This window comes from Lagenorhynchus albirostris, chromosome 4, assembly GCF_949774975.1.
Source record: "Lagenorhynchus albirostris chromosome 4, mLagAlb1.1, whole genome shotgun sequence".
Taxonomy (NCBI): domain Eukaryota; kingdom Metazoa; phylum Chordata; class Mammalia; order Artiodactyla; family Delphinidae; genus Lagenorhynchus; species Lagenorhynchus albirostris.
Window position 1 is genome coordinate 65,019,430 of NC_083098.1, and position 25,292 is coordinate 65,044,721.

Genomic DNA, 25,292 nt, shown 5'->3' on the forward strand with positions numbered 1-25,292 from the left:
GGAAAAAATTGTGATTTAAAAAGATAGAGGATAGGATGAAATTTACAGTTACTTAACAAACCAATCTTCCTTTGTAGATAATGTAAATTAACACTGTAAACAAATTGCAGGAGAATTATTTAAAGTACTTACCAGAGAACAAATTGTTTTAAAGCACCTTCTGGCACTTTAGAAGTTTTTATTAACATGCAGACCATTAATATGCTAACTACAAACCTTTTCCTTTGTATTCATTAAGTAAACTCCCCTAAGACTATTATAAGACACATCATTCAATACAAGTGTTTATTGAGTACCTATAGGATCAGTTGTTGTCAACATGGACAAAATCAACTAACAGCTTTTGAAAAATAATAATGCTTGTGTCCCACAGGCAAGGTGTTCTAATTTTATTGTTCTGGGCTGAGGCCTGGGCATTGTGGGTTTTTTTGTTCTTTTTCCAAAACTCCCCAGTTGACTCTAGTCTGTAGCCAGGTTTAGAATCATTATATAATGTGAGTAGAAAGCATTTTTTATATATAATTTCTTATTCTTAAAACATAGCACATCAATTCTTAGTAAATGTTTGCAGATAATGAGAATGATTGTGTTTACTGTAGCAAAAAAGCTTATAAAAGGTGGTTAGTATTTGGTGAAATTAATTTTGCGTTCCCAAATATATACTGGCATAAGTAAACTGAATCTAACATGTTCAATAACGTTTGCTAGTTGTATCAGTCCTTTTACCTGTGGCATTCATGAAAGAAGAGCTTGTTTTTTAATGATCTCTCTGGCCCATTAGAATGATTAAAAGAAGTACAGTGAATCATCGTTAAAGTATAGCTTGGGGAATAAACCAACTGAAGAGTAGTCTAAGATAACTTGCCACAAGTTTTCTTTCTGCTTTTGAAGCCGAATCTGGCCTCTGTACCCCAACACAGAATTAAAACTCAGAGAAAGAGTTTTGGGTGAAGTAGAAAAGAATAGCTTTATTGCTTTGCCAGGCAAAGGGGGCCACAGCAGGCTAATGCCCTCAAAACTGTGTGTCCTGACCTGGAGTGGGTAGTGAGGAGTTTTACATTAATGGTTCCAAGAGGGTGTGGTCAGCTGGTGGACATTCTTTGGATTGGTTGGTGGTGAGGTAAGTGGGAGCTGTGGGAGCTAGCATCATCATCCTTCAGGTTCCAACTGGTCTGGGAGCTACATGCTTGTGGGCAGCGTACAGTTAACTTCTCCCACCTGGCGGGGGCTTCAGTATCTGCAAAACAGCTCGAAGATATTGTTATATATATCCCTTGAGGGGGAACCAGGACTTTGCTCCAAGCTTGCACTACTGTTTCTTGACTGTTCCTCACTTGTCGCCGCATACCCTCCCCTTCCCTAATTAGCATCTATCAATATCTGAACCTGCCCATTGGAACTCAGGGAAGGCCATGGAGGCTGAATAAAGCCTATTTCATATAATGAAGAAATGGGGAACACAGAAAGGCTTTTGTGCCCAGGACCCCCACAGGGTCCTGGTCAGTATCACTTTCATGTAGTTTGATATTCTTAGATCTTAATAGTTTTCTTCAGAGTAAGTTGAAGTGAATTTGTTTGTTTGTGTATTTTTGTGACTTTGTCCTTAAGAAAAAGGGATGACTGCACATAGAACACTTAGATTTGTAGAATCTGGGGGTTAGTTTTTATTTTAGAAATCTGTGAATATGTATGATTTATTTAGTTTACCTCAGTCACTTATATGATCTAATCTCTATTTTATACATGCATTTGAATAATGTAGTAGAATTTGGATCATTGAGTATTTTTACAGCACACACGTTTTAATACTTTAAAACAAAATGAGGTATATTTTGCTACAATAAGAGCTAGACTCAGATAAAGGCGATTTAGTTGTATGTAATTTATTGTGAATAAATTTATCAGACTTTTTAAAGCTGGTAACTAGCTATTAGTGAAGGAAGAAAGAAGTGTTCATAACAAGGTTCCCCATGCAAATGTATTTAAATTTTCAACAGAGGGAAGGGGGAGCTGAGCATGGGGGAGAGGTAGAAATGAAAGGAGCTGGAAGACATGGAAGAAGAAGTTGTGCTTCCAGTACACTACAGTGCAGTAACTGGTGCCCACATCTTACCTCCACAACTTGTTATGAGTGCCACCTTGCGAAAGCAGTTCCCTGTCTCCGAGTCCCAGGATTCTTACTTTTAGGATGAATATCACAATAGGACTATTCAGGCTTGAAACAGGTAATAGAAGGAGAAAGCAAGTGTGTTAGAAAGGCAAAGTCCTGTTGTGTGTTTCTCCTTTACTTTCACACTGCTACCACAATCACGAGACTTCTGATACTAGATGTCTGGGGTTATATTTTCCACACAAAGCAATTCCCTGTGAAATCACGTGGGTGTCCTGTAATTCGGTCTGACACTAAATAGAGTTAGCACAGACCCTACAGGTTAAGGGTTCAGCCCCAGACTGTCCCTTACTTCAGGTGCAAGTCACAACTAATAGGTCCCCAGGTTACCACAGCTTCTCTCTGACTTGGCTACAGATCAAAGGTTCCCATGATCCCCCTCCTTGGATTTGATTATTTGCTAAAACAGCTCACAGAACTCTGGGAAACACCTACTTACAACTACCAGTTGATTATATAATAAAATATTTGATAAAGGTTACAGATAGACAGACAGATGGAGGACCAGGTCTATATGGGTCCCAAGTACAGGAGCTTCTATCCTGTGGAGTTGAGGTGTGCCACCCTTCCAGTACATGGATGTATTTTAGGGATTTTTATGGAGGCTTCATCATGTAGGCATAACGAATCATTAACTCCATTTCCAGCCCTTCTCCCCTCTCTGGAGAATGAGAGGTAAGGCTGAAAATTCCAAGTTTCTAATCATGACTTGGACTTTCTGGCAACCAACCCACCAAGGATCACCTAATTAGAACAAAAGACACTCCTATCACACAGGAAATTGCAAGAGATTTTGGAGATTTGTGTCAGGATCCAGAGTCAAAGACCAAATATTAGAACAAGAGATGCTCCTAGTTCTTCTGGAACTTAGGAAATTACAAGCATTTTAGGAGCTCCGCGTCAGGAACTGTAAGTTAGAACAAAAGATTCTCATGGTACCCCTATTTAACAAGAGTTTTAGGAGTTCTGTGTCAGGAGCTGGGAGCAGAGACCAATATATATATTTCTTATTATTTCACATCAAGATATGAGTATGCCAGGATTGGAACTTGATTAGGTAAGACTAAGATCCATTGATATTTCAAAACTCACCTACCAGGGACTAGTGCTCAGATAGGACAGTTTTTGATAAGTGGCCCTAGAGGGTAATAGGGAGACAGCTATAATCATTGGTGAGGGTAAGAAGCTCTTTATAGGAAGGAAGCAGACAACTGGAAAAGATTTTAAAATTACTGTGTATAACTATATCCTATTCCAATTTGCCTAGACTACGACTTGGGAATACTGATTGGATTGCACAGATAAATTTATGCATGTCTTGTAGATGGGGATTCCCCTCAGAGTTACTCAAAAACACACGAAAACAAAAACAAAAATGAAAACAAACCTCTTTCCAGCCATTTTACATTACCTCCTCTTGGAGGGTGGAATAATTTTGTGCCTTTTTGTCAGAAGTATGGGGACTGAGGCGTATCTCCTTCCTAGTTTTTGCAAAAGATATTTTCAGTTTTAGCCTAGCTTCATCAGGAAATCAGTAATAAATCTAAGAAGAATAAGAATAAAGACACAGATGCAAAAGGTATCGCATTATGAGATATTTTAACAAATGTATAAAACAACACTGTCAATGCTAATTACCACTGAACAATAACCTAAGCTTCTTTTGTTGTAAATATTTGTTACATGTTTAAATTATTTTTAGCATGTTAAAACTGATACAGTGTAAATGATAGTATATTGTGATCAGCAACATAATTGGAATTATTTGAATTCTTTGTTTTTCTTAAAATTACAAAGTGGAATAACCACAAAAAATTTTGAAATCAGGGAAATTAAAATTGTCTCATAAAAATGCAAATTCATGAAACACTCCAACACAGTAGCTCTTAAAGATTTTATATACTTTTTGCATTCATTTTGTTTCTCTGCACAGTAATTTTTGCCTAAAGTTTAAAAAATTTAATATTATACCATATTAATTTCGTTGCATCATAGACTCCACAAATAGATTTTATTAACTGCTGGTCATTGGTTCTTTTAAAATCTGTAGCCAGACTCGTGCATATTATCTACACCTCACTTTTTGCCATAAGTCCATGTTATTATAATAATACCAGTTACAAAAAACTTTTTAGGGGGCTTCCCTGGTGGCACAGTGGTTGAGAGTCTGCCTGCTAATGCAGGGGACACGGGTTCGAACCCTGGTCTGGGAAGATCCCACATGCCGTGGAGCAACTAGGCCCGTGAGCCACAACTACTGAGCCTGCGTGTCTGGAGCCTGTGCTCCACAACAAGAGAGGCCGCGATAGTGAGAGACCCACACACCGCGATGAAGAGTGGCCCCCGCTCGCTGCAACTAGAGAAAGCCCTCACACAGAAATGAAGACCCAACACAGCAAAAATTAATTAATTAATTAATTAATAAACTCTTACCCCCAACATCTTCAGAGAAAAAAAAAAAAAAAACTTTTTAAGTGCAGACTGTGAGCCCAGGACAGTGCAGAAAGCTTTACATTTATAATCAAACTCATTCTTCAAAGCAATCCTATGTAATATAGTTTCTACTATTTATCTCATTTACATAATAACAAGTTTACCAAAAGCTATGCATTTAGTAGTAGATACATCCAGGACTGCTCTTAATTTGACTACCATGATCTTAACTGTTTTGCTACCCAGTGGTGTCAAAAGGTAAGGACATTTTTATCACTCTTAATAAGTTTTGGAGGATTGTTTTCTAAAGTACCAGTGGTACTTCTCACTGTGACCTTTGAGGGCACAAACTACAGTCTTTTCTCCAGCACTAAGTACCACCAATTTTGTTGTTGTCATTGTTTTATTTAAAATGGGTAAATTATGCAACCTTTTCATTTTCTTCTTTTTTTTAACCAGTAAACTGAAAATACTTTCTATTTAATTAAAATACTTCTTTTTCAGAATTACTCTTTCTGCCCCTCTCATTTATCTTTTGGGATCTTAGTGTTTTTCTTATCCACTTGTATGATCTCTGTTTAAGAATTTAAGTCATCATTTATCCACAGCCTGTAGTCTTACTTCTCTGATCTATTATCTTTGAGAATTTCTTCCCTAGAGTTATAATCACCTTTCTTGGGTAGAAGGGAGGTTATCTTACTTACATTGACACACTTGGTACATATATTGATCAATTCTGTGTAAGGCCTGGCTAAAGTAATTTCATTTGAATCTTCTTTGGATCTGGAAAGATTCCGTTATCATATTTTAATCTTCAGAAGGACAAATCAAAATATCTCTTAAAACAAAGGTCTACAGTTTTGATATTAAGTCCAGAAGGGCTAACCTAATTTAAACTTTGATAATAACGATCTTGTTATAGCTGCATGCAGTCACTTACAGGCTTCCAGGTGCTAAAATCTTATGGGAATGCAGATGGACTTTGTTGAACTATAGCTCACATAAATTAGATTGGCTGCTATTTCTAGCACATTTTGGTTTCTATTTCTAAATTATCTCTGAGACTTGTAAGCATTTTCAACCTGTACTTTGAGTATTTATTGATTAAGGAAAGAACATGTTCTTTATACCATCTGGTGTCTAAGTGTTATTGTGACAGCATCCTTGGAGTTAATTTAAAAGGAGTAATTTGGGGGATTACTATTCCACTTCAGACATTCACAGAAAAGGAGCTTCAGTTTTAATTTTCTCAATGACATATTAATGAACAGTATGCTCTGATCACTAAACTTCAAGAAAATGTATTTTGTGGAAATGATTTTTTTAACTTACATTGGCCATCTGTATTTATATGAATTGGTCTGAAGGTAATTAGATATTTAGTTGTGTTATAAATGGAAATACTTAGTATGGTAATATTATATGGATCATGAAAAAATAAATTTCTCTGAAATAATGAGAATCTATTCTATCACTTTGATTATGGTATTACTAAGAATAATAGCTACCGCTTTTCTCCCAGGCACATCAGTGCCAGACACTGATCTAAGTGAATACATATATTCTCTCACTTTATTTTCACAAAACCTATGAGATAGAATCCATTATTATCCCTATTTTATGGCTGTCAACTGAAACACAAGGAAGTTAACTAAGTTACCCAGGGTATTTATTTATGCCATCTTAAAACAAGTCAAAGAAAGCATCAGTACCAAATCTAAAGCAATGACTCAGAAAAAGTAGGAGTGTTTGATTTTATAAGATTTCAGATTTTTTGACTAAACTTTTTAAAAACTATAAATTTGAAATCTAATGATAGGTAAGGTGAGTTAAATTCTTCAGGACTAAAATTTGTAGATTTGGTGTTATAGTGAATTGTATGTGTGTGTGTATGTGCGTGTATATGTACTAATTTGTAAGACAAAAGCCTTATTATATTTTTTCAAATAAAAAGGACTGAATAAAATGTTATTATTTTTGGAATCATTAGTGTATTTTTTGAGTCTTAGAACACTGATCAAGCATTAAACAAATCCTTATAGGTAATGGCCAATCACAGTGCAGTTCTTGCTTTCCTATGCACAATTCTACATGCGTTTATAAGCTGTGCACACTCAACTAGAAGGATGTTTGCACTTTATTAGGAGATGACATCATCTTTTTTTAACTGCTGAAAAACAGTTGTATACATTTGTCAACAATCTATTATCATTTATTTATTATTTATTGAGTTGGAACTGTGCTATTCAAAATTAACACATCTATGCAAACTTTCCATATTAATAGCTATCAGTAAATTGAGATAATTGTGCCATTAGGTAATACCAATTACAGTGAAACTACTTATGTGTCATTAATTATGTTTAAGCTGTGATGGAAAAAAAGGTCAAGGAATCATCCTCATCTCACAAAACTAATAGTCTAAAAAAAGAGGAGGGCAAACTTTCTTTAAAGTGCCAGATAGTAAATGTTTTAGGCTTTTCGGGCTACACATTCTCTGTTACAACTACCTAAGTCTGCCACAACAGCACAAAAGACTCCATAAGTGATAAATAACGAGTGTGGCCATGTTCCAATAGCACTGTACTTACAAAAATAAGTGGTATGCTAGATTTGGCCAATGGGCCATAGTTTACCAACCCCAAATCTGAGTGCTGATACAAACAGAAGCGGTAGAAAAGTTAACATATCTAAGATATTAGTAATTAAGGCATTAATGAAATAAATGTAATTATAAGGAAATATATCAAGATTTGCCAAAGGTTTTTACAGATGCTTTATCTACTCTTATAAGTATTTTAACAATTTGATATACTGTAACTTTGACTTTCAATATCTCTACAGTGAAAATAATTATTTGGCATAGTCTTTAAAATACAAATAGTCTATCTGGAAATAAATGTCACAGTTGCCATTTTAGTGACAGCCAAATTCTCAGATACTTAGTAGTGGAAAAATTAAAGCATTGTCAATACTCCAAAGAAAATATATGGAACATTGCCTATCTTTCCTTGAAAAAGATCCATTGGAATTTAATTTGGAAATACTTGTCTACCTTCATTAGCATTCCCAAATATATTGGATGTTTATATTGTATTTTCTTCTCCTTATTTGATATAAAATAGACTAGGTACATTTTTTAGTAATTAAAGTTCAAAATAGACAGAGTTTAGATAAAAGTCTTGGCCTGCTGGTGTGTGGTACTGTTACTGAGCTCATCCCACAGTTCTCCTGAAATCACTCTAAGTGCAATTTATAAACTATACTGGAAAGTGAATGCATTGAAGCACTAAATAATTTCTATGTTATATTCTGCCATTAGTTTACTTGGTTTCTAGCAATAAAGTACATTATATTAAACAATTTACTTGGTATTTTCTGGATTTTTTACTATGAATATGTGGAAAATTTAAAAGAATATTGAATCTTGCAGTATCCAGAAAAGTGCATGTATTATATATAGGTTGTTTTTTAAAAAATATAACAATAGCTCTGCAAATATATTATGGAGATGCATTTTTAAAATCAGAAAATTTAAAGTTAAATTGGCAGCTTTCCACAAATGATTGGAGAAGTCATGTAAGCATAACATTTTCAATAGTCTGTGATAAATGATGCCACTGCTATAAGAAATCAGTGGGTCAAATGAGTAAGGCATTATTCTCCATCCTAAATTTTTAAGTTCTATGCAAAACATTTATTTACAGTGCTATTTAGAACGTCTTCTGAGTGAAATTTTGCAGGACTTTCTGAGGAAATATTCAAATGCTTACATTTTTATTTGTATGTCTGTTTTAATTGGATAATCAAATACATTGGCTCATTATATTTCCTACCAAATAAGCTTTTTAAGTAAAATAAAAATAACTATTTAATACAGCTCTGTATTTCTTAAACCCATAAAATACTTCTTAATTTGAAAAGCATTGTGGGAAAATTAATTGTGTGCATTTAGGAGTTTTTGCTTTTGAAAAGCAAAGCAGACACCTGTCTAAATTCGTAGTGTCTTTATAGCTATATCGAGGGAGTGGGATCTCTTCCTTATCTTGGGCTCTCTTGTTTGCTTTTCAGTTGCTGCGATTGTGGCTGTGGAAGGGCTTCTTCCCTGTGCGCTGTTGCCCATCCAAGCCTAATATGGTTAGTGTTCCCCTCCTGCTTTCACTCCTATGTGCTGTCCCACCTATATGTATTATCGTCAGCATTCCTTTTTTTTTTCATTTGTGTACATTTTAATAGTTAGTATTCAAGTTACGCTTTAACAGAAGAGTAGACTGAAACTGAGTCCCAAAAAAGAATCTTAAGTGATTTCACAATGGATACTTTCAAATAAAATATGCATATAGCATATCACCCCTAAGTCATGCATTCATACTTCTCTTCCAAGGCTTTTACTGTGGTCCTGATTTAAAGCAGGAAGTTGTAAGATCGTAACATCTGTTTTACATTTAACATGTCACTGTTTTTGTTGTTCCATCAAGAGTGAAACCATATCATACGTGGAAGTAGAATGCCACTTCTGTCAAAGTGAAGTCACCTTTTCTGTCTCCCAGACCCATGGAATGACCATAACCTAAGTAGGATCTTCTGTTTTCATAATCATTGTGGATATATGTGGCATTGGAGAACAGAACCACAGTTAATTTTAAATGGTTTACTTAATAGTTTTAAGCTTGAGTTACTTCAGATATTAGAAGTGATATTCCTAAGTTGATACCAATTAAGTAAAAAATATGCACATTTTTGGGATCAGTGTCCAAATGGGATAGTCTTAATTATTTACAAATGCAAATCCTAAATATATCTGGGTTATAGCTATGAAACTATAGACTAGAACATAAGACCAAAGAACACTCTTCACAGATTTAGAGGAACTCTCCTACACAGTAGTGAGCTACCTTGTAAAAAAATGAAATATTCCAGATAATTTCTGTCTAGATTAAGGAGTCTAAATCCCTCTACTACTATATTGAGCTGTTATTCGTAGTCAAAATTTGCCAAGAAAAGAGATGAAATGCATTTTAGAGAATTATAGGGCTGCCTTGGGTCATTTAAAATTGTTACTTATGTTCTCTAGGTGTAAATTAATTTTTGTTGATTCAAAAAACTGTGGTGTGAATGAGAGTGCATGCATGCATAGATGTGAGAAGTGATGGAATTGATACCAATGATCTTCTGAGAACAAGAGAGCGTAAACAAACACAGATTAATAAGATTTGTTGATCTTCTTACTCAATCTTTTGAAATTTTTATATTTGAAAATTTTTTTAAGTTAATATGAAAGTACAGATTTGTTCCGAATTATTTACCTTAGGAAATTCTTGTATGAGCCTAGGGCTTCAGTGACAGACTAAAAACAAAAACAAAACAGCCCTGAGACCTGGCAAAGGCTGAAGTATAATATAAATGGCTTGAAACTGTGACTTTATTTTTTTACTGCTCCATAGAAAAACTTAAAAATGGTCACTGAATTGCTCATTCTACTTGACTCTCAAATTTGGTTATTATAAGAGATAAATCACTGAAGCAGAATAAGCAGAATTTACATCTTGAAAGAAAAGAAAAATGACATCCAGACATACCTTGAACTAAACCTCAAAGATATGGGTGTATGAACATTTATAAAGCCGTGACTTAGAAAGTATTGATGAAAACTAACTTTAGCTGGATCTAAATTGCTTGATTTTTTTTAAAAAATGGTATCTCTTTCTACTGTGTAGTTGACTTCAGGGAGTTTATGAAGTGAAGAAATAAAAGAAAAGGGGAAAAGAGGGAAGGTGGAACATTTTCTTCACAAATCATACACCAGGAAACCTAAGAAAACAATTTTTTTTCTAACACCTTTCTTCAAATAATGTCAGCAATTATTCAATGAGTGTGTTTGTGTGTGTGCATGTGTATTTGTGTGTGTGTGTGTGTGTATACACAATAAACAAATTATTGAGCCACAAATGTGCTTAGGTACCCAATAAAATGTTAACAATTTGTGTGCAAAGATTTATGGAAAAGCCAGAATTTTTTAATGCATTCTTAGTAAAACAAAACAAAATAAAGCAAAAGAAACAAACTTTAATTGAGCTTACATAAATTAGACAGCAAGAAAGTTGTTCAAAATTATTAGTTGGGAAGAATGGAAGCTAAATATGTTTTTATTGCTCTGCTTTCTCAACTTCCATTTTACAATTTCTAGTCAATATGAGGTTTCAGTTAAAGATACTATTTGCTTATATTAAAGCATTGGGGAGAAAAAAAAAAAACTTAGGTAGTGGAAATTAAGGGCTGAGAATTTTCCTACTATAATCAGTAAAATACTAAGAAATCTTGACCTAAAATCTTGTCACCTAATTTTGTATGTATAATCATATCAGCATTTGTCAATTACCACATAAATAATTTCTAAGGAACATTCTCTGATCATTTGTGAACAGACATATTTAAAATTACAGAGCAGAGGTTAGATAGACATTTTGAGATTTTGGAATATCATAGTTTTTCATTTCTTGAAAGACCACTCATGAATATGTGTGATTGGTTTTGACCTTAATATAATGCAACACATATACATTAAAATTGCCCATTGTAAATATACTGGCTTTTAGAAGTACCTTAATATACCTTGTGGAAATCTCAGGGTCCGAAAAATATAATTTCAAAACCATTGATTTAGATCCTTTGTTCTGCAATTCAACTACATTAAATCTTCTGCAGGGCTATGGAATTCTGAGTTTTACTCTCAAAGTTCCTGCCAGAAAACCATACTCCATTATTTTTCAAATGCCTGGTGTGCTATTTATAAGATGAAATTGGTAATTACATGTTGTTATCTTTGATCTCAAATTATTTTTCATCACTCTAGTTGACTACTTTGTTGCGAAATCTTTACACATATGCATAATGTTAATTTTAAAAATATTCTTCCTGCTTTGATGGAAGTCTACCCAGTGATGGAAGATATTTCTGTAATATGTCTTAATGAAACCCAGATGCCTAGATTTTAGGCACCCTATCCCCAAGACGGCCTACATTTTTAGCAGGGGTATTTTTTTATCTGTGATCTTTGACTTCATACCATCACAGCTGGCTTGAGACTCTAGTCATTTTTTCATTCCTCCCACCCTCACCCCATCCATTTTTACAAGCATCCAGTGTTGAATTGATTGTCTTCAATGTAAATAAGATATAAATACGTGCAATTTCTAAAATGACATTACTATTTACCCCTTGATATTCATTTTTGTTTGTGCTTACAGGAACCAATATATATTTATAACATAATGTTTATTATAAGTTCTTCTGAAATTTCCCATAGTCCCAAAGTAGCTTTTCCTTGCATTTCTTAAATTCAAACATATGTTAGATTATTCCTTCATTCATCAGTTGTCAAGCTTTCCAGTGTTTTTATATCCCTCACTACTTCTTCTGAGGGATTCATGTGGCAAGTAAAGTGGAGTTCACTATTCTGAAAACAGAGATGTTAAATTCTTATTTTGTTCATTTACCTACTCTGTGATTTTTAGAAAATCAACCTCGTTTTTTTAGAAATTATTATTATTTATTTTAAATACTATTTAAAATCGGAAGCACAAGGGAAAAACCCTAACTTCTCTCATAATTCAGAGAATAAAACAAAAACAAAACATATTTCTCTGAACAAAATGATTGTGGATTACATTGAAACATTAATTATTACCTTAATTTTTCACGAACTAACTGAAAGTTAATTCATTAACTGAAAGTTTCTTGAAATTTGAAGTAAGCAAAGTTTTATTTTTACATACTTAACAGATTATTTCACTCAGTTTCAACAGATTTCTGTCGGGGAGGTATGTGGAAGTGCTATTCCATTTTATATAGAGTTAGGAAAAAGACATAGAGAATAAAATCATCCTTATAATTCTAGACCGCCATTTAAAGTGCTGTTGGCAGGCAGATATGAGGCTTGCCCACAATATAGAGAGATAATATATTAAATTCCAACTGAGGGCTTGCTATAAACTGCTCCCAAATCCTTTTTTGTAATACCTGTGGAACCTCAGACCATAGGAGATATTAAGTGGGACTACTCTAATTGAGAAATCCAATGGTCACATCCATGAACTATTTTAAAAATTAGTAGGAAATTACCTACTCTCACATTAGAACAAAATTTGTTGAAAACAGGGAGACACAATACTTACATGTCATACTTTATGAAATGTGTTTTTATATCAAAATTCTAAGGTAATTAAATTTTAACTCAATAATGAAGAGTCTATAATTCATCTTTGAGTTTTCTGAAGTATTCCAAATTATTCAAGTCTTTCTCTTATTGCTAATTCTAAAAGGATTTGAAGAGGTTATTAATGAAAAACTTTACAAATTCATATGTACTACATTATTTTGGAAGTATTATTTCTAAGGGGTTTTTTTCTTTGTCTTTTATAATATAGAAATTAAAAATGATATATAAGGCATAAAATAAGAAATAAGCTAGCTTCTCACATTGCCATTAATCATAGGGTGGTTAGTGTCCTTGGAAGAATGTGAGATGGGAACACAGCGAGCTGTGCCCTCATTTTGTGTGGTATAATCATCACTCCATTCCCCTATCCAAGGAAGGCATGTTTTCAAAAACATGTACATTTTCTTTGAGAAGTATGTCTGAGAATTTTCAGTAAATAATAATAAATCAGTTGCATTTTTTGTGTAACTTACACCTCTCTGTAAGGAACTCAAAATCCAGTACCCTAGTATACAAATGCTAGCAAGACAGCCTATATATACAATGTCCCATTTTTCTGCATTTGCACTCACATTCTTATTGAAGAATGTGGTCCTGTAAAATAAAACAATCTATTTTCAGTATTTATTAGATATTTTAATAAGCTAATCTTCATATGCTTCTTTATTTTATGGGGGCTGAGTTAACTGAGGTTTTATTCAAACTATTTACAGTTGTAGAGACTCTTGAAGTGAAAAGGTCAAACTATTTCCCAAAAAAACTGTAACTTATTTTTTTCAAGATTCCAGCATAAAATTCTTAAACACAACATTATGCAGTGGTTGAGGTCGTTATGTCAGAACAAGAGAGTGTGCATATATGGAGAAATGTGTTTTTAAAAGAGGCTACAATACAAGGAACTTTTCTTTTCCATAAGCAACACATATTGACTCTAATGTTTGCTCCAGCATTGCCTTTTGAATATTTTTGCTTTAAAGTATGGTAAAGCATCTCTTAATCCATCTGGATAATAGAGGAACAGTTATAGGCTTGTCCATTTCTGAGCCAGGCACTGCATATGCTCACTCTTTCAAAGACATCAAAATGCAAAAACATGCCTTCTTTCACCATTCCCCCTTCCCCACCTTATTTAGAATTAAGGGGAAAGAAGTGTTTATTCAGTGTTTATTTCCATAGGCTAAAGCAATGGAAAAATCAGATTTTGTGGAGGTTATTGTGGAGTAAGGATCTACAATCTCCTTTTGCTCTTTCATTCACTCTTCTTTTCTCATTGTCCATAATGGTGTCATTTAGTAAAGTTCTGATTCTGTGCTTCACTTGGTACTCTGGAGGGCTTGACATTCATACCACTAATTTATTATCAAATCTTTAATTTACATCCAAGAACTACATTACTCATTGGCACATCCATCCATTCATAAAGATTATTGTTTACTATTTCATGTCTTACAGAAATTTCAAATATTCAAATTTAGATGTTGTGGCTTGGGCCAAGTTTTTAAGATCTGCATTAATATTATCAAGGCTGTGTTATTTAAATCCTTAGGATAGAAATGGGGGGAAATAGATTGATTTCTAAATTACCCATGGAGTCACTTATATAGGAAGCATCACTCTCATACCTTTTAATAAACATTCATTTATGAAGATGAATTATGCTTACACTTAATATGATTTCTCATGCCCACCTCTACTACTAAAAAATAAAATAACATTGTTTTCTAGAAGAAAATAAGTATAAATGGCTAGAAGATGATTCCTCTACTTGCACTACAGTTGTTTTTAGTAAAATGATATCAAAGTTCATTAAAATTGTGACTGAAGCAAAATGAAGAAACTGTTTCTTTTCCGTTTGAAAAAAAAATCGGTTCTAGAAGATAGGAGTTGTAATTGATGTACAGAATGGCATATTTATTGACTCTAGTGTATGCTGAGTTAAAATGTTGCATCTGGACAAGGTACAGAAGATGATACTGAATGAACAGGCTCCCTGCCATGCTTTGTTAGAAAGGCTGAACCACTGCTTGAGTGCCAGTCTCTGCCAGCTGCACTTCTACTTGCTGTATCTTGTTGAGGTTTGTTTTAATGTTGCTTTGGGGTGTTCCAGAACTTAATTTTTTATGTTAATGTGACATGCAGCTGTATTATGTTATAGAAGTCTTGAGATGCCTGTAGTCAAAAATAACTCCTTCTTATTGCCCTCTTGACTCTCACCCTAGGTATTAAAATGTTAACAACTCCTCACCATGGTATTCCCAAATCATTTTTTAGATGAGATCCAAAGTTTTATTTCCATTTTCATATGAGGCATTTGCATGCAATTTAAATATCCATGAAGCTTATTTAATGATAAAGACTATTTGAGGATATAAGTTTCAAAGCTTGATTTTTTTTTTGAAGGTAGGAGAGTTAAAGTTGGAATGGATGTTTGTTTTCTAATGTAAACTGCAAGAACTTGTATACTTTTGAGGTATCTTTAGAATTCCTCTAACAAAGTTTTTTGTCAGTATTATTTAAATAACATAAATCTCAGGATGATTTCACACAATTGTATTTAGAACATTGGTTAAAAAAAAATAAACAGTATCAATAACTTCTCTCTAGAGGCACATACATTCAAGATTGAAAGAATAATGTAATATCTAAAAAATATGAACAATGTATTAAAATATCTTAAATGTCAGCTTGAATAGACCAACTATTATTTCAGGATGATATCATGTGATCATTTTTTTCTCTCCATTTCACTGTGGTGAGGTGATTCAAGATGTCTTAAGGGCTCTTAAGTGACAAATGCATCTACATGTTATGAATAAAATTTGAAAAGCCACCAGTTCCTCATTGTGTAATTTTCCTCACCCAAGAACACTATATGTATTAAGTATATTACTTCAAGTTTACTTAAATTTTCCTAGCTGTACTTTACTAATAAACTGCCAGTTCTTTAACACGATAAAATTAAGATAATTGCATTTTTTTCAAAAATGGCACAAGGAAAGGTTTTGTTATCTATGTTGTATAATATATGTAATTATACACTAAGAAAGATAGAGAATAAAATAGGTTTCATTTTATATCAAAATATACACATATTTAAGAAACATTTTAGAATATAAAACCAAGGAACAGTCCTTAGTGCATGTCAATTGGCCACTTCATTTATATCATATAGTAGTTTTCAGTCAACTTTGTAATGAAAATATTTTGTCAATCTGACACTTTGGCTGTATTTTCTTTATGCAGAAGTAAATGAAATTTTGTTTTTAATAAACTCAATTTTGTTATAAGAGCTTGTGAATAATAAATTCACTTCCTTAGAGTTTCACTAAAAGTAATTTAAATATTTTTATTTTGGTCAGCTGTTTTAATGTTATATGGTTATTCACATACCTTAGTATTCATCAGCGTATTCTCTCTCCAAACACTTGTCCTTATGTAGACTCAACCAGAATATCATCCACTCATTCATTTATTCATTCATCAATGTGACGAATATTTTGGGGGCCAACTCTGAGCCAGGTGCCAGGTCACTTCAGAAATTTATAGATGAATGGGAGTTGCTGCCATTTAAGAAACTAACAACAATAGCAAGAGAGCCAAAAAACATTCTCAAATGACTATGTTGCATTGTAGAATGGCAGTCACACCATGAGAGGGATACAGAAAGCTACTGAGTTCAGAGGGGGCAAGATTGCATTAATCCAGGGTATTAGGGGGAAAAAATGTGAAGAAGGCAACACTTGAACTGGACTTTGATAATTGGAAATTGTTAAGAAGAGCATCCTAAGTGCAGGAACCAGTATATAGGAACATACGGAAGCACGGAGAAATATCTCAGAGATGATGTGGGAAATGTGCATTGGGGCTACGTTTAGGAATCTTTACCTTATTATTTTATTGAAGACTTTGCAGAAGAGAGCTAACACAATAGAAAAGTACCTTACTTATGGCAATTTGGCTACAGCCATGTCTAGTATAGTTTAGGAAAGCAGTTATAGAATGCAGGGGCATCAGTTCAGAGGCACTGATAGTAACCCAAATGAAAAACAGCAAGACCTTAATTGAAGAAGAGGTAGAGCTAGTGAAATGGAAGAGGTGGATCATAAGACTTTTATGTTATATAATGCTTGGGATTTGGCAACTAATTTGTTGTGAGGTACACGAGAACAGGGCTTTGACCTTAAGGTACCAAAGCCATGAAAATGTTATTAAGAGGAAAAGAAGGCAGCAGATCAAGATTGAAAGTCAAGAAAAAGATACTCTTTTCTTTTTCAGATCTATTGAGTTTGAATGCCAGTGGAATATTCCTAGAAAATTAATCCACAGGGAATAACAGTATAACTCTCAAAAGAATAAAACCAGAGGGATAGATGTATTCATTAAATTGATGGAAATGGATAGATTGACAGGAGACCAGTGGAGACACTAAAGACTCCAAAACAAGAGAAATAAATAAAACAGAATAATGAAGTAAGGCGCTGAAAGGAGGAGACTTTTGAATCAGAGACATATTTGGGAGAGTTCATCCTGAGAAAAAGCAGGGGCCTCTGAGGTGGCAAAAAAAAACAGTAAAAGAAAAAGGGAACAGAGAAATGTCTGGTGTATGGTATATGGTGAAGTCATGTTTAAAAATAGGTTTGGAGAGCTTCAGACTTCTCAGTGAAATCTGGGCAAGAGTGAGGGATACTAGCTGGGGAAATACGATTCATACAAAAGAGTATTGGTGTTATTTCATATTGCTGGTGTGAAAATCACTTAAGGTTGCAATCATTTCAACTGTGTTGCTTGCTTCTGGGCTGGATGTGATTCACCACTTGGAGATGTGACTAATCATAGCTTACTCTGTTCCAGGCGGTGTGGTTACAGCAAAGCAAAACAAGATCCAGAAGAGGAAAAGATGCATTTTCATAATGGGCACAGTAAGCAAACTGTAAAAAAAAATCAAGATAAAACAAAGTAGGGGACACTTTATTGTTATTTTGGCTTCTTTTCAGGCTAGAGATTTGTAATAACTGACCAAAAATATTGGGATAAAAAGTGTAAAGTGTAAGTGTTTTGTTACATTCCTCTAAAGTGTATGGGCTTGTGGTGTTGCCTGCTGACCCTAGGCAACAGCTGGATGGCTTTTTCAATTCTTTAAAGCATACTTTCATTACAATCATTAAAATAAAAACTTTTTGCTTAATATAAAAAGCTATTATATTTCAAACCAAATTTCCAGGCCAGTTCTAATTCCTAGCAACAGTCAGTAGAAATATGTCATTAAATAACACCACCAGATTAAATGAATAAATTTCTTCTTCTTTTTCTAACATTTTGGTAGGAATTTCCCTGAGGACATCCTGTAGCAGCAACCTTGGTTCAAATGACTTGAAAAAGACTACACTTTTAAGAAATGCAGAAAATCAAGTTTTAATAATGAGCTTTAAAAATCTGCCTAAATGGGAAGAATAAAGAATATAAAGTAAAAATTTCTCTTTATCCCTTAATCTTACTCCGTTCCCTAAAAGTAATCTTATGAAGTATATCCTCCCAGACCTCTTTTTATACATTTATAAAATACACACACTCAGTTATCTTTCTTAACATAAATAGGATCATACTACAATGTTCTATAATATATTGTTCCAGTTCTCTCTATTAAAAACAATAGTTCAATAAATGTTTGTATACTCATGTGTATATTTATATATAACAGATACCTAGAAACAAAATTGCTGAGTTAAAAAGCAATGCAGGGGCTTCCCTGGTGGCTCAGTGGTTGAGAATCCGCCTGCCAATGCAGGGGACGCAGGTTCGGGCCCTGGTCCGGGAGGATCCCACATGCCGCGGAGCAACTGGGCCTGTGTGCCACAACTACTGAACCTGCGCTCTGGAGCCAACGAGCCACAACTACCGAGCCCACGTGCCACAATTACTGAGGCCCGTGCGCCTGGAGCCCGTGCTCCGCAGCAGGAGAGGCCGCCGTAGTGAGAAGCCTGCGCACAGCAACGAAGAGTAGCCCTCACTCGCCGCAACTAGAGAAAGCCTGCTCAGCAACGAAGACCCAACACAGCCAAAAATAAATAAAATTAATTTTTTTAAAAAAAGAGCAATGCATTTAAAATTTGATAGATATTATCAAAACTACCTCAGAAGAGGCTTTATGAACAGTATAGGAGAATGCCCATTTGCTTAAACTTTCACCAATAGATATTATGTATATTTTTATGTTTGTCAATTTGATGAGCAAAAACAGTGGTACAAGTGAGGTTGAGTATACACTTCCTGGCCAGTTATATTTCTTAGTGAGTGAATTACCTATCCATTTCCCTTGCCTATTTTTCTGCTTGCAGCTTCCTCATTTTGATCATAAGAGTAGCCACAATATATTGAGCACTTGGATAAGTGCCAGCCACTGCCCTTGGTGCTTTAAAATAATTTTTTTCTTGAAACAACCCATTTTACAGGTGAGAAATATAAAAACCATGGAGAGGAAATTCAAACACTGGTCTTTTTTACTGGTCTCTTCTACTCTAAAGGCTGTATTTTCTCCACTATATCACTATACCAAAAAGCCTCATTTTACTGAAACAGAAACCCCAAAGGGAAGAAACCTACCCAAACATTCACAGTCTCGTAGCTAGGAAGCCCACCTCAATCCAGATCACTGGTGGGCTTTTTTCTGGTCTTCCCAGAAAACTAAGTTGAAAACTGCCAAAAGGCTGTTCAAGCAAACATATTAGACTCCGTGGCCTGTTATCTGTGTCCTTCAAGATAAAGAACCCACAGAACAAGGGTGGAAGATAAATAAAATAGAAACACCAAGAAACATGGAGACTTTAGCCCCATTCCAACCATATCACAGTCAAAGCAGAGAGCTGATGACCCTACAAGTCAGTCCTGGTATGGGTTTCAGTCACTTCCCATGACAAAATGTTTTTTAAAACTCTGAAGCTAGACGAACTATTAATCACAAGCATGAGTAGCAGGTAGTTTGAGGTTCTGCTCTTTATAAAATCAAGATGTTTATTTTATAATCCTTTTATCAAATACCCCAGAATGAAAAGTGTTCCTAAGACTTTTGCCTTTTTTTTCTCAGATGTGATTAACGTAATGAGAACTACTATAGGAAATATGATTTTCTGATATTATTGTTCATACTGATTATAAACTTCTAAAGAAAAAGACGATGGGACAAATTAAGTCTAAGAAATTTACAAAATCCCTTCCTTCAAAATCATTAACTAAATGTCTATCTAAGGAATTGATAACAGTTTTAAACTGGGTACATGGAGATGCATTAAACCATTCTTTGTACCTTTGTGTAACTAAAATTTTCCAATAATAAAAAATTTAAAAACAAATCTGCCTAAATGGGTTCTAATTTTATTATTATTTTAATATGTTCATTTTTTAATAAATAGTACAGTGTGAGTTGATTTGCCAAGTAAATGACAAAAAGAAGATTTTTTTGTTTTTGTCAGTCTGCCATGACCATGAAAGTCAAAATCATGAAAGCCATAATTCATGCTGCAAAGCATTTTTGAGTCCATTTTCACAGTACTATCTTATTTAATGTTATTTATCATCAAAAAATACTGTGAGGGTAATATCGGTAGCCTTTAAAATGTGATGAAACTGAGGCTCATAGAGCATAAGAGACTTTCATAATGTCCTGCAGCAACAGTAGAGTGAATTTCTCTTTTCTTCTTGACTTCTTTGTCAGTCTTATAGGACTAAAGCACCAGAAAAGTTATTTTAAATTATTTTTGTAAAACCTAAACTAATCATCCGTGATGAGATTTTAAGGAAAGCATAAGAAAACAAACCAACAACTAAACCAGTAGTATTTCATTGTCCAGTTTAGTAAACAAAAGTGTCTTAGTTTGCCTCAGAGCCTGACTCCTGAACATTAGTGTTGAAAGATGTCCTTATTCAAATACGTCATCACATATGCACTTCTTCTTGTGCCTGCCAACAATCCAGATTTCTAAAATTATAAAAATGAGAGCTGTACAAATGACTCCTATAATTCAGGAGAGGGTCTGTCCTTGCAGCTCTGTCACTTCTAGGAATTGGGGATTTAAGCCATAGTTGTACATTAATAACGTTTATAATTTCACTCATCCATCACAAGCACTTCGATTGTAATGCCTATTTATTTTTACAGTTAAACTGCCAGGAGTAAGAACTTATATTGATCCACACACCTATGAGGATCCCAATCAAGCTGTCCATGAATTCGCCAAGGAGATAGAAGCTTCATGCATCACCATTGAAAGAGTTATTGGAGCGGGTAAGACGGTGTGTTTAACTCGGACTTTTAACTTGTGTTTATATTATAACATGTAATATATCAATGTCCTGATCTAACTCAGAATGTTTTTAATCTTTTGTAATTGACTTGCTTTCAAGGCTGTATATAATTGACCATATTTTAATATTACCTTCTGCCTAGCTCATACTTAAACCAACAAATGTTTGGTTTATGAAAAAAAACAAACCAGCAAAAATGTATATTCAAACATAGTGTTTTTCACCATCTACTGTTTATTATATTTCATATATAATATATATAATTTTTAATACCCAAAAGTATTTACAAAATTCAAGCACCCAATTATTCTACTTATGAATCATCTCTTCCTTAAGACTGTTTCCTTTTTGTCCTGCTATGGCCCTTTTCTTTTTTCTTTTCTCATTAGTGTCACTGCTAGAGTAGAAAGCAAGGAAGAAGGAAGTGATTTTCAGTCAGTTGCTTTTAATTTCTTTCTAATGTTTCCATTAAGGTTTCTGTAGGTGAGAGAGATGAAACTAATAGCCCCCAATGTGTCTTACGATCACCTGTAAATGATTTTTCCCAATGCACCATTAATTTAACATAGATAAGGAAGTTGGACTCCCTTTCAACTCTGTTTTATCTAAAGCTTACTATTCTAAGAGAACGTTAGACTACTGTTAGAGTAGGGATTTGTAATGAGTTTCTGTGTTTTCTATATCTTTATCACAAGGTGAATTTGGTGAAGTTTGTAGCGGACGTTTGAAACTTCCAGGAAAAAGAGAATTACCTGTGGCAATTAAAACCCTTAAAGTAGGCTATACTGAAAAGCAACGCAGAGATTTCCTGGGTGAAGCAAGTATCATGGGGCAGTTTGACCATCCTAACATCATTCACTTAGAAGGTGTTGTGACCAAAAGTAAGTACAATGGCAAATTATGCATGTGTGTGTGATCATAAATATCTGAATTTCTTCTATTAGATTATTATTAATTTCAGGCTAGAGAGAAAACTGGCCATAATGTGCTTAACAATTGCCCTAATATTAATAGTATTTGTCCTATATTTTAGTAGATTCTTGTCAAAGCTGATCTTCAGTGAACCCGAATTTCTATTTATTATTTGAAATATTTGTGTTAACTCACTTACTATGAATTCAGCACCAGAGAAAATGTATCCAGATAAAAGGAGCAGTAAAAGTATCAATTTTTTTTTCCTCTTGGCTCTTTCACTTTTTATCCTAATGAAATATTAACTTCAAAGTTTTGATTGAGGCATTGAAGTTTAGCATTTAATAGGATTACTGTAACCATAGATGCCCACCACCTTTTAAGTGGTTTTTTTTTATAGCCAGATGTATTTCTTTTATTGATTTTTTTCATTGAGATATTTTAATAGTTCTAAGGAAAGCAATTGCCTCAGAAGACTGGGAAAGTTCCTTGAGACTAATTATTTTGTTAAAGCAAATCCTGTTTTTACTCAGATATGTCTGGAATTTCACATCTCTCAGATTCTTGTTAGTGTCTTGTAAATGTGGTTATGTGTTGAGCTTCCCAATATAAGGATTTCAAATAATTCTTCAGTCACTCAATAAAGTATTTATGTGACACATAACTGAGGCCTTTATTTTCTTTTAATCCATTTTTTCTTTGCCATTCCTATGTATCTTTTTCCTTCCTTTATACCTCATACACTTCATACCACTTTGTAAAATCGTCTGAAACATTTGGCAAGGAACATGCTTTAGACTTTTTTCAAGCACTGGTTCAACTTCCATTTGCTGTTAGTCAAGTTTTAAGTTATATATTGCCAAATATGCATAGCAGCAATGTATGTTCAATAAATGTTCTCAACTGATGAAGTAATTTAAATTTATTGGATATCCATTTATGCCATTTAGCTTTTAAATATGGAAAACAAAACAAAAACAACAACAATAAAAACTTTTTCCCAATAAAGAGGAACAAAAGAAACAACAACCAAAAAAATTACTGGTTTATAACCAGTTAATTCCCAAATCATGATTCATTCACAGTACGTCACAGATGAGAACACAGAAGAAAAATACCTTAGCTAAAATTATCATGTTGATGATTGGCAAAACTTTTGAATCAGCCTGTATTGCTGGGAGATTGTTTTTCTCCATGTCTCAAAGAGATACACATCTCCAGTAAGAATGCCCATAGGGGAATGTAGCATAGGAATAAAATTACCTGCAGCCCTGTGGGTTTCTTCAAACTTGGATGTGTTACTTTTCATGTACCTCTTAGCCATCTGTATGTCTTCTTTGGTGAAATGTCTTTTTAGGTCCTCTGCCCATATGTATGTATATGGCTGATTCACTTTGTTGTACAACAGAAACCAACACAGTACTGTGAAGCAATTATACTCCAATAAAGATCTATTAAGGAAAAAAAAAACAAAAACAAAAAAATTGATGTGTTTCTTTCCCCCAGTTGAGTACATGCCTAAAAATAGGTAAGAGGCAGGGACACAACGCAGGTGAGAGACAAAGAAAATATATATTTTTTTGAAGGAATAAAATAAATTAAAATATTTTACAAAATCATGCCCTATGATGAATGGGGAGGAATATTTTAAGTGAGAATATGATGTGAGGGAGATGGTCACAGGTACAATAAAATGAAATCAGAATTTGAACGGGACTATACTCTATCTGAGGGGAAGGACTTTGAAAGGACATTAGTGATAGCATGTGCTGGGCTAGATACTATGGGAACAAGAATTATAACAGTGATTGAGTAAAATTATTTCCTATGCCAGAAAGGTATTATCTAATATAAAACATACTTCTTAATGATAGTCATAGTAATAATAGGATGCAAAATATTTGATATATTTCATGTCTTCTTTTCATCCATAATATGACTGCTAAGTTTCACTTCCTCAAATAAACTAGGACCATGAGTTCCTCTTACCCAGGGTATATGTAAAACTAATGCCTATATGTAGACAGCCAATCCATCCTGTAATGAGTTAAGCTGTAATGTGTAGAAGAGTGCCAGATCACTATTATGATCATGGAAAACAGTACTGCATAATGGTCAAGAACATGGGCTATGGCTCTAGCCACCAATTTTCATTTTGCTTCTGCCATAAACTACTATGTGACTTTGCACAAGTTGGTTATACATTCAGAACCTTAGTTTCCTCGCTAATGACATGGGGTAAGAATGCCTCAGTGATGTGAAGGTGACATGAATTAATACAGGTAAAGTTTAAATGGGCATGACACAGAGTAGGTAATTAATAAACACATGGTTATTACTTTCCCATTTATTTCTCTTCCTGTGCTCTGAACTCCTCTATATCCATTTCATTCCTAATCCATTTTAATTGATATGTTGCCCTGCCTACATTGCCTCTTCCTCTGAAACTTAACTACCTTTTCAATCCCTTCAAAATCTTATTCAAATTCTATCACCTCCATGAAATAATTCCTCATCACTTAGCCCTGAAATAATTGCTCCTTCTTTCGAACACTGTACCTGTATAAGGATTTTTGCAACTGTCAGTAATGTTCCCTCCTTTGTCCAAAACTCTTATTCAAATTTTCATTTAATTTTGACTCCTCTGCATATATTTTTAGCTCCCTAGCTAAAAAAGTCTGCTCCATGAAGAAAAAAAAAGTCTGCTCCTTGAAGAAACAGATTATGTCCTAAATATTTATGTAAACCCATTACACTTAAACCTAAAACCAATCTATGGTCACTTTAGTTAAGCACTCTGAGCCTCAATGTCACAAAAAAGAAAAAAATCATACCTGCCTTATAAAAATTTTATGCAGATTAAATTAAGATATATTTGTGTGTGTGTGAACAAAATTGCAGGTAGTTATAGTAGTATTTAGTTTAATCTGTTTAGGTGAATTCATCAAATATCATCAGATATTAGGAGACAAGATCCCAAAATTATTAGAGCCAGTAGTCACCTACTTTTATAGATCTCTAATTTATTACGGAATTTGTTTTATGTGAATGGGTCCTGACTGAGCAATATAAGACAACTAAACTTCTCATAGTAAAACAACTAAATTTGTCATAGACCATTTTATATGCACTTGAGACCTTTATTTTAAGAAGCAAATGCCATCATCAGCAAATGATCATATTTAAATTCTGTAAAGTCTAGTCTAAAAAACAGGGCTGTGCTTGAAAATACAGACTTTAAATTTCCAATCTTCTAATCAA

At 33.9% G+C, this 25,292-nt stretch overlaps 1 protein-coding gene across 5 annotated transcripts in view; it reads left to right on the forward strand.

The window, feature by feature from the left end:
- The window catches only part of EPHA5 (EPH receptor A5), a 325,977-nt gene that overhangs the window by 262,134 nt on the left and 38,551 nt on the right, over positions 1-25,292 (forward strand). For 3 of the 5 annotated variants that reach the window (XM_060147261.1, XM_060147259.1, XM_060147260.1), the window contains exons 9-12: positions 8,675-8,740; positions 17,673-17,740; positions 20,974-21,099; positions 21,815-22,000. In XM_060147261.1, coding sequence (XP_060003244.1) covers positions 8,675-8,740; positions 17,673-17,740; positions 20,974-21,099; positions 21,815-22,000 — 446 coding nt within the window. The remainder of the gene's footprint in view (positions 1-8,674; positions 8,741-17,672; positions 17,741-20,973; positions 21,100-21,814; positions 22,001-25,292) is intronic. The other 2 variants (XM_060147263.1, XM_060147264.1) reach the window with 1 other exon arrangement.